The sequence below is a fragment of the Staurois parvus genome, unplaced genomic scaffold (assembly GCF_062004578.1).
Source record: "Staurois parvus isolate SC_StPar_1 unplaced genomic scaffold, SC_StPar_1.0 ptg000165l, whole genome shotgun sequence".
NCBI lineage: Eukaryota > Metazoa > Chordata > Amphibia > Anura > Ranidae > Staurois > Staurois parvus.
Window position 1 is genome coordinate 7059247 of NW_028317961.1, and position 13230 is coordinate 7072476.

The 13230-nt window shown below is 44.3% G+C and overlaps 1 protein-coding gene and 4 non-coding genes across 5 annotated transcripts; all 5 read left to right on the top strand.

Annotated features, from left to right (window-relative positions):
- Positions 1 to 214: 214 nt before the first annotated feature.
- Positions 215 to 7972, top strand: RPS12 (ribosomal protein S12). Its single transcript, XM_089676181.1, has 6 exons — positions 215 to 320; positions 463 to 510; positions 3648 to 3764; positions 5355 to 5457; positions 6351 to 6452; positions 7885 to 7972. The coding sequence occupies exons 2-6, from the start codon at positions 497 to 499 to the stop codon at positions 7945 to 7947; spliced, it is 399 nt and encodes a 132-aa protein (XP_089532307.1). The 5' UTR covers positions 215 to 320; positions 463 to 496; the 3' UTR covers positions 7948 to 7972.
- Positions 3499 to 3571, top strand: LOC149462867 (small nucleolar RNA SNORD101). The gene has a single exon (XR_016312571.1). It is a non-coding gene; the product is annotated as a small nucleolar RNA SNORD101 (small nucleolar RNA).
- On the top strand, positions 5207 to 5279 carry LOC149462868 (small nucleolar RNA SNORD101). Its single transcript, XR_016312570.1, has one exon. It is a non-coding gene; the product is annotated as a small nucleolar RNA SNORD101 (small nucleolar RNA).
- Positions 6198 to 6282, top strand: LOC149462869 (small nucleolar RNA SNORD100). Its single transcript, XR_016312572.1, has one exon. It is a non-coding gene; the product is annotated as a small nucleolar RNA SNORD100 (small nucleolar RNA).
- Positions 7973 to 9249: 1277 nt separating the features above from the next.
- LOC149462870 (small nucleolar RNA SNORD100) lies at positions 9250 to 9332 on the top strand. Its single transcript, XR_016312573.1, has one exon. It is a non-coding gene; the product is annotated as a small nucleolar RNA SNORD100 (small nucleolar RNA).
- Positions 9333 to 13230: the final 3898 nt, after the last annotated feature.

Sequence of the window (13230 nt, forward strand, 5' to 3'; positions counted from 1 at the left end):
CAGTACCCAAATGTTCTTTTTATTGGTGCCCAAAACTAAACTGCAAATTCCAGACGAGGTCTTACTAATGATCTGTACAGGGGAAATAGGCCTTTTGTACAGGTTCAATACACAAAAAATATGAGGGTAACTTTGTTTCTCATAAGAATCATGGCAGCTGTCTTGCAGCCCTCAAGCAAAATGGCGGAAGGTGCCTCCTTTACAGTACGCAGTACTCCTCTTTGTCCTCACGCTGAAAGGCGGAGCAGTGGATGGCGTTCTATAAATAAGTGACGTCAGCGCGCCTCTTTCTCTTTCCTTCATGCTGTGGAGCAGGTTGGGTAAGTGATGGCGGCGCTGAAGGGAAGCACCGTGCAAGTTACAATCTGTTGGAAATGTCTGGCATCCCGCCCGCCCTGAGCCCAGGAAGAGCGGCCACCCCATGGGCATTGCTAATGCTTGTCGTTTGTGTCTGTATTGCAGCGGAGTAACGCCGAACATCCATTAGACATCGAGGATGGCCGAGGAAGGGTGAGTGCCTCCATCCCGGGTTATAGTGTCAGTCATGTGTTCTAATACTGTGACTGGACCGGCGCACTGTCTGGATCCTGACTTGTAGGCTGTGTCCAGGAATACCGAGCGGCCGGTGTCGGTCTAGTGAGGACAGACTTGCCGGAGACGGTCAGAGCATGTCCTGGGGGTAGAACTACTTCCTGTCCTATGCCCGGGTTATCCAGCATCAGTCAGCCCAGAGCTGCCCACACAGAGCATTGGTGGACATAGACTCCAGGTGTAGTGTATGCTCAGTACTGGATGTCCCGCTCTACAGGCTGCTCTTAGTATCAAGGCTACAAGTGTGTATTGCAGGGCTGCGACTTCTGTTTTTGTTGGACAATATACTATTGTGGCTGCTGGCACTAGTGCTTGGGGAGGGTTCTGGTAGCAGTTGCAGAGGCACTAGTGCTTGGAGAGGGTGGTGTGCTGATAGTAGCTGCAGGCACTAGTGCTTGGGGAGGGCGGTGTGCTGGTAGCTGCAGTCACCACTGCTTGGGGAGGGTTGTGTGCTGGCAGCAGCCGCACTCGCCGGTGTCCTCTCTCACACAGCTACCCCCTCACTCCCTCGACATAATCCGCAGGGACTTTGTCGCTGCTCAAACTCCCTCCAACCCCCTTCACCCTCACTCAACTACCCCCTCATCACCCCTCTCCCACGGCCCCACCACTGCTCTGACCTCCACTTCCACCCCACCCTACATTCCTCATACTGAAGTCCCCCCAACACTCTGCACCTTTGTCCTTACTACCATCGAGGAAGTCTCCAAGATCCTCTCTGATGCCCGCCTCACCACCTGCCCCCTCGACCCTATCCCCTCACAACTCCTATGACCTCCCTCCCCCTCCATCCTACGCTCCCTCACCCACATCTTTAATCTCTCCCTCTCCTCCGGCACTTTCCCCTCCCCTCTGAAACATGCACACATCACCCCCAAAAGCCCTCCCTGGACCCCAGTGACCCAAACAACCTCAGACCCATCTCCCTGCTCCCATTTACAGCTAAACTCCGAGTGCCTAGTCTACACCTGCCTATGCTCTCACCTCAACAACCACCTCCTCGATCCCCTACAGTCCGGCTACAGTCACTCCACCGAAACTGCCTTACTCAAACTCTCCATCGACCTGTTAACCGCCAAAGCTAATGGCCACTATCCAGTGCTCCTACTCCTTTACCTCTCTGTGGCCTTCGACACAGTCGACCACCCCCTCCTCCTCAAAAAACTACACTCCCTCAGCCTCAGATTCTGCTCTCTCCTGGCTCTCATCCTACCTGTCACAACGCTCTCAGTGTTACCTATAATGCTACCACCTCCCCCTCTCTGTTGGGGTCCCTCAAGGCTCTGTCCTCGGACCCCTTCTCTTCTCCATCTACACCTCCTCCCTTGGCCAACTCATACACTCTCACGGCTTCAACTACCACCTCTATGCCGACGACACACAAATTTATCTCTCAACCCCCCACCTCACCCCCTCGGTCTCCGCCTGAATCACACACCTACTGAGCGACATATCAGACTGGATGTCGCTCCACTTCCTTAAACTGAACCTCTCCAAAACAGTTTCTTGTCTCCCCCAGCCCGGACACCACCCCCCATTGACTTCTCCGTCACATCCAACAACGCCACCATCCCTGCCGCCCCGCAGGCCAGAGTACTTGGTGTCATTCTGGACTCCAACCTATCCTTCCACCCCTAAGTCTAATCTTTAACAAACTCGTGCAGACTCCACCTCCGCAACATCGCCAAAATACGCACGTTCCTAACCCCAGAAACCACTAAACAGCTCATCCACTCCCTCATCATATCACGACTCGACTACTGCAACTCCCTCCTCACTGGCCTGCCTCGCCGCTGGCTATCCCCGCTTCAGTCGATCCTGAATACGGCTGCCAGACTCATTCCCCTTTACAACCGCTCCATCTCCGCCACCCCCCTCTGCCAATCCCTCCACTGGCTTCTGATTGCGCAACGGATCAAATTCAAAATCCTAACACTGACGTACAAAGCTGTCCACCATACTGCCCCAAACTACATCTCTGACCTAATATCCAAGTACCGCCCAGCACGCACACTCCGCTCCTCACAAGACCTCCTTCTCTCTAGTTCCCTGGTCTCCTCCCATGCTCGCCTCCAGGACTTCTCCAGGGTGTCCCCCATCCTCTAGAACTCCCTGCCCCAACCCATCAGATTATCACCTACTCTCCTCTCCTTTAGGCGCACCCTGAAAACCCATCTCTTCAGGGAAGCCTACCCCACAACCTGCCGACCTCCTCCACTCTTCCTACCACTCCATCCCCCACAGCTATCTCCTCCTGTGCCACCATCCCCTCCCTCCTATTATTATTATTATTATTATTATTATTATACAGTATTTATATAGCGCCAAAGGGTATGCTCAGCGCTGTACATTACAAAGGGGGACAGAACATGAGACAAGACAGTAACAGTACACTACACGTGGGGTTCGAGGGCCCTGCTCTTTCGAGCTTACAATCTAGGCTCCTAGATTGTAAACTCGAAAGAGCAGGGCCCTCGATCCCCTCATGTTTTGCATTGTATTGGTATTATTCTGTCCCCCTCTGTAATGTACAGCGCTGAGCGAACCATTGGTGCTTTATAAATACTGTATAATACTGTAGTCTTGACACATTGCACCTTAGCATGAAAGTATGCTGTTGTGGTGCTGCCCTTTGGAAATCTGTGGCCCGCACTTTGGACACTATTTTGGCCCCCCTCTAATCTAGCAAAGGTGCTTCTGTTGCTGTGTCCTCATCAATGCACTGGATATCCCTTCCTGTGCTTTGTTACTGTCACGTCAGGAAGTGAGGTAAGAATACATGGGCTGTAGATATGCCAACAATGGGGAACACTAAAGTGTGCCAGCTACAACTTTTTGGGCAGTGTATACATGTTATGGGCAGTTTAGTGGGATTTTTTTAGAAGTGATAACTGATCATGCTACAGTATATGAATGATGTTACTATATAAAGTCGGATACCCCTTCACTCCCAATGAGTGAGACACTGGATCTGACATAACTGTAGCTTTATCTGTGAGTTTCATTGTTCTTCCACCTCAAAAAAAAAAAGTCAGCATTGTTTGATTATCTTGCAGCATTTCTGCTGGAGGTGTAATGGATATTAACACCGCTCTCCAAGAAGTGCTCAAGACCGCACTTATACACGATGGCCTGGCTCGTGGGATTCGTGAAGCTGCCAAGGCCCTTGACAAGTAAGTCTACCTGTCTTCAGTTTGAATTTCAAATGACTGAAATTCTTTTGAGTGATGGTCCTGGTTCATCTGCACTGGTTTTAAACTAGTGTATGCCAAGTATTTTCCGTGTTGCATTTAATTGGAAGCCCATTGACCATGGTCTTTAGCATGCTATACATTGAATGTGGGGTAATGTGTAGTGTGAACCACTTGTGTAGAAAAACCTGATTAGTTGAATATTCAGTAGTGGTGCACTGAAACAATTTCTGGATTAAAGCTGAAAATTCATAATGCACTTTGCCGAAAACCTAAATCGACATATTTTTTATATATATAATTGTAATAGATTTTTTAATTAAGATCACAAATCTAAATGAATTTAAAAAAAATAGTCTGCTAACTTAAAATTTATTGAATGTAACACTCAAATTAAAAAATAAAATGAATACATATATATATATATATATATATATATATATATATATATATATATATATATATATATATATATATATATATATCTAATTAAAAGAAACTTAAATGTTTTTTTTTTTGTGGAAGTCAATGGGATACAATTTTGAGTTTAAGTCAATTATCGGCACTATTTTTCTATCGCCAAAATGCTAATAAACTTTTCTTGGCTGCCAGTATATCTGTGCATCACTAATATTCAGCACTGATTTTCTTTGCTTGCATAGTGTTAAAAAGGGGGACTCTGTAGCCCTTTAGAGCTCATTCACACCTTTGCTTTTGGGGAGTTCTCATAATTTCCGTTAAAGTGTAGGTGTTAATGGGCCTTTAGATGGTGAGGTTGAGTTAAACTGATCATTGAAATCTGTCACCAGAGGTGGGGGGACCTCTGCCATATCCCAATACTTAGTTGGTGACAGGGTCTTTGTCCAAGCAAACAATTATCTTAAATGCTTACCTGCCCGGTTTTCTTTTTCATACATATTCACTTGCAGCATGCTTTTAAACTTGTTAGAAAGTTTGACTTTTTTACAGTCATTTTTAGTAACAGACCTCTACCTTGGATATCAGTCATCTCGTGGGGGTGACTATCCTGTGCAGGATCCTTTACATCTTTGAGGGGAGAGGTGAAATGCTCACTTGAGTGACAGTTGGGGCTGCTGACATTGTATCCAAGAAGGTGGCGCCTAGTCAGTCTCAGGGCTTTTGATTGTCTGGGAGAATTACCAAGTAAATCTGCATAAAGGCTAAATGAGTACATAATCTTACAGGGCGACTTTTGTTGACATGGTTTGATAGCCCTTTATACTGGTAATATTGCTACTGCTATATTACCTGGGCATTTTCTGTAACTAGTCTAATGTTTGCTACCTCCCCTGCTATTCCCATAGTTGTGTACAGACATTTGACAGCAATCTGACAGTTTGTGTAAAATGTAAATTTTTATCTAGCTAATTTTTAGTGGGATTTCATGAATCCGGTTTTCCAGTGCTTGAATGATGATTTCAATATTGTCGGATACCCCTTCACTCTTTTCATGAGTGAGAAACATAACTGACAAGCCTGTATTAAGACTTTAGAAATGCAGAAAATATGTATGCCCAGCTATTGGCATAAACTGTGTGCTATTTTCCCCAGACGCCAAGCCCATCTTTGTGTACTGGCATCCAACTGCGATGAACCAATGTATGTGAAGCTGGTTGAGGCACTTTGTGCTGAGCATCAGATCAATCTGATCAAGGTAAGGTGTTGGTTTCCTGCCTCAACCCCCTCCCCCCCAACTACTATTGTACCCTGCATTATTATTTACTGAGGGATGCATGACTTCTAAAGTAACTTGTGATTAGTGAAATGCTGGATATGGCCCCTGGCATAAAATTCCATTCTGTTTGTCCCTCCACACTTTAGGTATATATTGGCTGACTTAAAGTAGGACTTTAGTCAGAAAATTTAAATCCTGCTAGATCACTTTAGCCTGGCCCCTTTTGCAGGTATAGCTATGTAAACATTACAACACACCAGTTTTGTTAGCATAATTAACATGGAATGTTTCTTGCTAAAGAACAATATTTAAAGTTGTTATGGGTAAAGTTCCACTTGAAGCTGTTTCATGGGTATAAGGGCCAAAGGACCAGGAGGACTGGTATACCCTACCTAACCCCTATTCAATGATGCCTACCCTCTCCTGTGCAGCAGTTGGGCCATTCAGGATCAGGCATGTATTTTTATAATGCTGAAGGTCATTTGGGCAGGCAACAGCTTATGTTAAAATTGCTTTTATTTTGTATGGAAAAGTGTAAACCTAAATATTCGCTAACATGGGATCAGCCATGTAGGCAGCACTTCAGTTGCTGGTTAGTGCTAACCAACCTTATATCTTAGAACTGTAATGAAGATTTAATACAAATTAACCTTGCAAAGAACTTTAGTGAATCAGTCCCAATAGCTGTAAAATGGTAACCAGGGAAAACGTCAGCTTGTGCTGTACATGATGAAAATTTGGCTCCCTCTACTGAATACTGTGAGGAAAAGGCCAAAATGTTACCCTTATTTTCTGAGTTGCAGCTAACTAGTAAGGGACATTAATTTTAACAATTTGAAGTAATTAAAATATTAACTAAGGATTTTGTTTAGGTTGATGACAGCAAAAAACTTGGTGAATGGGTCGGCCTCTGTAAAATTGACAGGGAAGGAAAGCCTCGCAAAGTGGTTGGTTGCAGTTGTGTTGTTGTCAAGGTAAGTTGGACTGTGGGTCTTTTTACTTCTTGATGGTAGAAGTAATTTACATTTTCCCTGCAGAACAGGTTTTTGTAAGCCTTGCTAACTAATGGGGTGATAAACCGCTTTTTATAATTGATCCCACATGGAAGGGTGGTGCTGCTAAGCATGTTCAGTCTGCCATTACCTGTTGGCATCACTGAGTTGCGTCTCTGATCAATGGAATGGGGGGGTGGCCAGGCAAGCTTTGATGCTGCTAGGTGCCTTCATCCTGTCAGCAACATGTGATCCCTTCCTCCTGGTGTTGGCTGATTACTTTTGTGGCTTACAGCAGCCAGACATTGTCGTAATCAGTGTGAGTGATGTGACATGCAACCTGAACTTTCATATGACAAAGCATTAAAAGCACATGTTGCACAGCTGTATTCTGCCTTGTACTGCATGGCAGGTAATCTGGACAAGCTTTGTGTAACTGTTTAGGATGAAGGCCCAGTAGTTTAGCCTAGGGCAGTGGTAGGGCAACCTACGGCTCTCCAGCTGTTGCAAGACTACAAGTTCCATCATGCCTCTGCAAGTCATGGCTGTAACTGTCAGTTTTGTAATGTTGCAATGCCTCATGGGAAATGTAGTTCCACAACAGCTAAAGAGCTGCAGGTTGCCTACCCCTGGCCTAGGGCTTGTCTGACAGTTCTTTAAAGGCTGCATGCACAGGGAGGGTTAACAGGCAGTGAAGAGGTGGCTCTTTCCAGCTGCATGCCAAATGCACTCTGAAAAACAAGCTGTGGAGGATTGGTTTTCAAAAGGCAGTGCAAGCGTAAGGGCTTGTTCACACCAGCCATTGCAGTGCCTAGAGTTGTGTAGCCTGGTCAGACCAGAGCAATTATGTGCCGATGCCAGTGCATTGCACTTAAAATTAACTTTGACATGTCACTCAGTGACATTTTATAGAATTCTATTGGCTTGTGTGCAGTGTCTTGCACTGAGCTGGGAAAGTACTGCACACAGTACCGCACTGCCAAATCATATTTGCAAGAGGATGTGAATTAATGTTCTAATGAAGAGACTGTTTGCAATTTTAGATTCTTCATTATCTATATTGGGTTACCACATGCTTATAAGCTGACCTCCAAGCTTGCAGTTCAGTGAATCTAATATGGACACATGGTCATGTATTGGCACTAGATATACAATGGGGCTGGAAGGGTCCCATGTTTCTATTAAGTTAGTACAAATTCATTTTATTGCCATTATTTCTGTTGCGAAACTGAACATAGTTTTACTACTGTTTAGTCAATTATAGTGGCAAGAGCAATGCCATTGTACGAGCCTTGAGACCACCCTATGGTTTTCAAGGTCCCTGAAGATGGCTACAAGTCTTGATCTATAGTATGATTTTCCTTTTTTACCTATTTTTATTCTTCTGTTAAGATGAATTTATTTATTCTTTCAGGACTATGGCAAGGAGTCCCAGGCCAAAGATGTCATTGAAGAATATTTCAAGTCCAAGAAATAAACATCTAAATAAACATTTGACTTGAGTGCAGTGTCTCGTGTCATCTTTTTTTACTGCATTCATTTATAGCATTCTATAAGCTGTGGCATACCATTGAATTGGTAGAGATGTTCTTGGAATCTGAGTTAAGGGGAGCTAGTTACTACCCTTAGAACCTGGGTGAACAGGTCTTGGGTTTGACTGCATCAGGTTAAAATGCTTTGGAAATAATTCTAGAGTTGATGGGTGCTTTTGACTTCAGACAGGTTTTAGAATTGATATAGACTTGAATAGGAATCCAAAACATCCTTGAAGTGAATCAGTCAGTCAACACAGGCCCTAAATACTAATCGGCCACTTTATAGGTACAACTTGTGCCAAGAAAATATCCCCCACACCATTACACCACCACCAGCCTGAACCATTAATACAAGGTAGGCTAGGTCCACGCTTTCATATTTAAGCCAAATTTTGACCCTGCAATCTGAATGTTACAACTGACTCATCAGACCAGGCCACGTTTTTCCAATTTTGGTCAGCCTGTGCAAATTGTAGTCTCCGTTTCCTGTTGGCTAACAGGAGTGGCACCTGGTGTGGTTTCTGTTGCTGCAGCCTATCTGCTTCAAGGTTTAACGTGCATTCCAAGATGGTATTCTGCTTATCTTGGTTGTCACAAGTGGTTGTTACTGTTGCCTTGCAGTAGCTCCGAACCAGTCTGCCCATTCTGACAGGCATTTTTGTCAACACAACTGCCACTCACTAGATATTTTCTTTTGGACCATTCCCTCAACCCTAGAGATGGTTGTGTGTAAAAATCCCAGTAGATCAGCAGTTTTTTAAATGTTCAAACCAGCCTGTCTGCTCTTGTCTGTAAAATTGTGTAAGCAGGAGAAACTAGCTGTAGTTGAAGGTTATAAGATGGTCTTATGGTTGTAGAGAAATACTTTGCCTTTATAGGCTTCTACCAGTCTTGTTGGCACAGATCACAAGCTTGTACTTTAACTCCCAGTAATTGATACTGTACTGAATAAATGCTATTGGCTGTAGTTGAGCAGAGGTTGGGTGCTTACTTTACTGCTATTCACTGTAAAGTTAATGGCTTCTTGGAGTCTGTGCAAATGACAGCATGCTCAGCAAGCAAAGTAGTAATGTCCTGGAGCTTGGTAATGTACTATGAAGCAAGACACATGCTGGATAGTTTCAGAGTTCTTCCATTTGTGCCCTCTGGTCAATTACTTTGGCTTGGCAGTAAAAATGCTTTGCTATAAATGGTGTGGTTTTCTTAATGTGAATATTTTTTTTGTGTATGTGTTGCATGAATTTGTCATCTGTGATGAGAATTTGGCTCCCTCTTCTGAAACAACTGAAGAAAATAGCCAACTGTTACCCATATCCTCTGAGATGCATTCATGGCTCACTTTAAACATGCTTAAACCTAACTGTTGGGCTAATGGTGACTTCTAAATTTTTCACTTGTGTTTTTAAAGAATGGTAGATACTGGTAAAGTCAGTAGGCTTACTGGTTTTCTGTATGTTGCTCCAGTCTGCTCTCTTGCAGCATTAGCGACTTCACATTCAGGTTTGTCAAATGTAGTCTGTCTTGTAGTGACACGAGGAATCAGAACCATAGTGCGTTCTGCTGATGTTCTGTAGACAGCAGGGGTCACAGGAATCCACCACTCCCAGAAAAGTCAAATGTGTAGAACACTACAGGCAGCTCCATCTTTGCAAAAGCAAAAAATGTGGATTGTAGGACAGGTGTGTAAACCCTTTCTGTTGTGCTTATTAGTTTCAAATCCACTACTCTGCTAAATATGCTAGACAGGATTGATTATTATTGGTCCTGGTTTCAGTCTTGGAGCAGCTTCACCCTGGAACACATAATTTGCACTTTACGTTTTAACAGCCCATTTATTTCAGTAGGCTGCCAAACACATGGGAATGTATAAAGTATGGCAGGTGCAACTTTGATTTGGTGGTTGAGGGGGTGTGTGTGATGGATTTTGGGTACTATTGATACCTGCACGAATCTAACTAGGACAGTGTATGCTTTGAAGTTAAGTGGTCTGTCAAGTACTTAGAGGGGCCTTGAACCTGGTTTGGGGAACACAGCAGACCCTTGGTCTAGGCTCTGCAAATCAATGGTGTCGTTGATTTGTTTGTGTATTTAAAGGCTACCTCCATCTTTTTAATGTTTCATACATGTTTAGGCCTGCTGGCCCCTGTTAAATTTTAAAATTGGTGCATCTCTGTGAAGTTGGGACTTGTAGTTCTCCATGGAACACAAATGTGGTGATGTCCATGCACTTGTAGTCCATTGACACTTACAGCCCTACAAACGTCTCTTGCATTAACCACTTCAGCGCTGGAAGATTCTCAACCCCCCCCCCCCACCCCCAAACCAGGCCATTTGTTTCGATTATGGCACTGTTACTTTGATTGTGTAGTCATGCAACGCTGTACAGTAATACCTCAGTTTACAAATTTAATGCGTTTTGCTGGACTTTTCATATAGTGAAAAATTTGTAAACCGAAAAGCTGTTTCCCATAGGAATGCATTGAAAACCAATTAATCTGTTGCGGAGATCAGAAAAAAGTAAATGCTACTACAATACCACATGCGTTATTTTATCGAGTCGTGGTATTTTAGTGGTGACAACCATGTGTTAATGTTTCAGCTTCAGACTATGGCTTCCAGTCTTCTGCCTGCTCCAGTGGTTTGACATTTCTTAAGTCTGTAAGTGGTGGGGCCACCTGGGGACATGTGACATTAATGATGTCACATGGGACAGGGTCACTCGGGTGATCTTTATTTAAGAACTGTCAAACCACCAGAGCAGGTAGAAGGCTGGAAGCCATAGTCAGAAGTGGAGTCTTTTTTTTCTTCTTTCTTGACAGTGGGCATCATCATTGACGTTTTGGATCTACTGTGGGGGACATTCTTAGTTTTCTTTCTTTTAACCACTTGCCTACCAGGCACTTATACCCCCTTATTTACCAGGCCAATTTTCAGCTTTCAGCGCTGCCATACTTTGACAATTGCACGGTCATGCAACATTGTACCCATATGAAATTTTGATCATTTTTTTTTCTCACAAATAGAGCTTTCTTTTGGTGGTATTTAATTGCCACTGGGCGCTTTACTTTTTGCGCTATAAATATAAAATGTGAAAAAAAAAAGTTTCTTTGTTTCTATTATAAATTTTTTCAAACAGGTATTTTTTCTCCTTCACTGATGGGCACTGATAGGCAGCACTAAAGGGCACTGATAGGCAGTACTAATGAGGTGGCACGAATAGGCGGCACTGAAAGACAGCACTAATGAAGTGTCACGGATAGGCGGCACTAATATGCAGCACTGTTAGGTGACACTGATGATGGGTACTGATAGACGGCACTGACTGGCATCACTGCTGGGCACAGGTGGTTGGCACTGCTGGGCACAGGTAGGTGGCACTGCTGGGCACAGGTGGGCGGAACTTGCGGGTGGCACTGCTGGGCACCGATCATCAGGGCACTGATCATCAGTGCCCTGATGATCGGTGCTGATCCCCGCTCTGACAACTGCCGGTTCTCTGCAGTACTTTCCTCACGATCTGACAGCGCGAGGAAAGTGCAGCCGAGAACCGGCACTTGCATTTCCCTGTGATCAGCTTGTCATTGGACACCACTGATCACGTGGTAAAAGGCCGCTGTGATTGGCCTTTTACCACATCACGTGATCAGCTGTGTCTGTAGGAGACAGCGATCACGGAGATGGCTGGGTGCGTGCCCCCTGGGGCGCGCAGGAGAGCCCGTTGTGGGAGGACGTCATACGACGTCCACTCAAAACTGGCTGGCCGCAGTGCAGCCGTCATTCGGCTATCTGCGGTCGGCAGCTAGTTAATTAAGAATTTGTTAGACCGTATCCTGTCTCTTTTTCACTCCACTTTTTGTTTTCTTTGAGTATGGGTACCATGTACTCCTACTCATTCACATGGGGGTTGGGATCTGGTGCCCCTCTTGTTAAAAGGGGCTTCCAGATTCTAGTAAGTTCCCTGCCTGCAGACCCCCACAACCACTGGCCAGGGTTATGGGGAAGAGGCCCTTGTCCCCATCAACATGGGGACAAGGAGCTTGGGGGGGGAGCTTCCCTGCCCCAAAGCACCCTCCATGTGGCCTGGTATGGTTTGGGGAGGTGGGCCTGCTTCTGCTCACCTTTTTCCTGGTCTGCTGGATTGCATGCTTAGATAAGGGTCTGGTATTGATATTGGGAACTTTCCACACCATTTTGTTTTTTTTAATTTTGGCATTGAGTTCCCCTCAAAATTCATACCAGACCCTCCACTGGGGTTTTTTTTTATTTATTATGGTGCTGGTTTTTAAATGTAATTACCACTCCTGCCCCCTACTTCACTATAGCTCAAATTCATGAGAAAGTAGTAATTGAGTGCTGGGAACAATAATCAAATATAAAGCCGCTAGCATAAAGGCAACCTTTCAACCCAGTATGGAAATATAAAATAAGTATGCAGCGCTTATATATGTATAATCAAGTGATTGAAAAATAATGAATAATTAAATTATGCACAATAACATGTTAAATATGTTAGATAACTCAGTCCTTATAATAAAGTAATTAGGTGCAGGTGTTCCATCCGTCCATGATCAAGAAAACCGTGACTTGTGTTTTTGTGAATGTACAAACAATGCACTAACCAGATAGCGCATAAATTGCGCATGGAGCAATTAAGACCTGCTCCTGGTGCTCTGGACTTGTGATACCAGGCAGATGTCATCAGCAAGTCGGCCACTAGATGTCATCAGTCTAGGTGTATTCTTAAGCATTCCACCAGGGCCATTGTCAGCAGGGGAAAAGGGGAAGTCCTATATCCTCCAAATCCTTAGGAACCTTCAAAAAGGGGCTCACATGGAAATAATGAGCCCCAAGAAAGCTTCTGATAGTCCTCTGAGGAAGTGTTTTTACACGAAACGCGTCAGAGAGGTGCCCCTGACCTGTGTGCATATACCGCAAGGCCATCCTGATTGGTTGACTTATCAGATCCAGATGTAAGTTTTATTTCTCTGTTTATGCTGGAATTTTGACCATTAAAGACCTACTACCCGATCAGAAGCTTTCTTGGGGCTCATTATTTCCATGTGAGCCCGTTTATGCGCTATCTGGTTAGTGCATTGTTTGTACATTCACAACAACACAAGAGTCACGGTTTTCTTGATCATGGACTGTTGGAACACCTGCACTTAATCACTTTATTATAAGGACTGAGTTATCTAACATATGTTATTGTGCATAATTTAATTATT

Coding starts and splice junctions, on each gene's coding strand:
- RPS12 (XM_089676181.1), top strand. Junction 3,765..5,354: donor GCTGCCAAGGCCCTTGACAA/GTAAGTCTACCT, acceptor TATTTTCCCCAG/ACGCCAAGCCCATCTTTGTG. Junction 5,458..6,350: donor ATCAGATCAATCTGATCAAG/GTAAGGTGTTGG, acceptor GATTTTGTTTAG/GTTGATGACAGCAAAAAACT.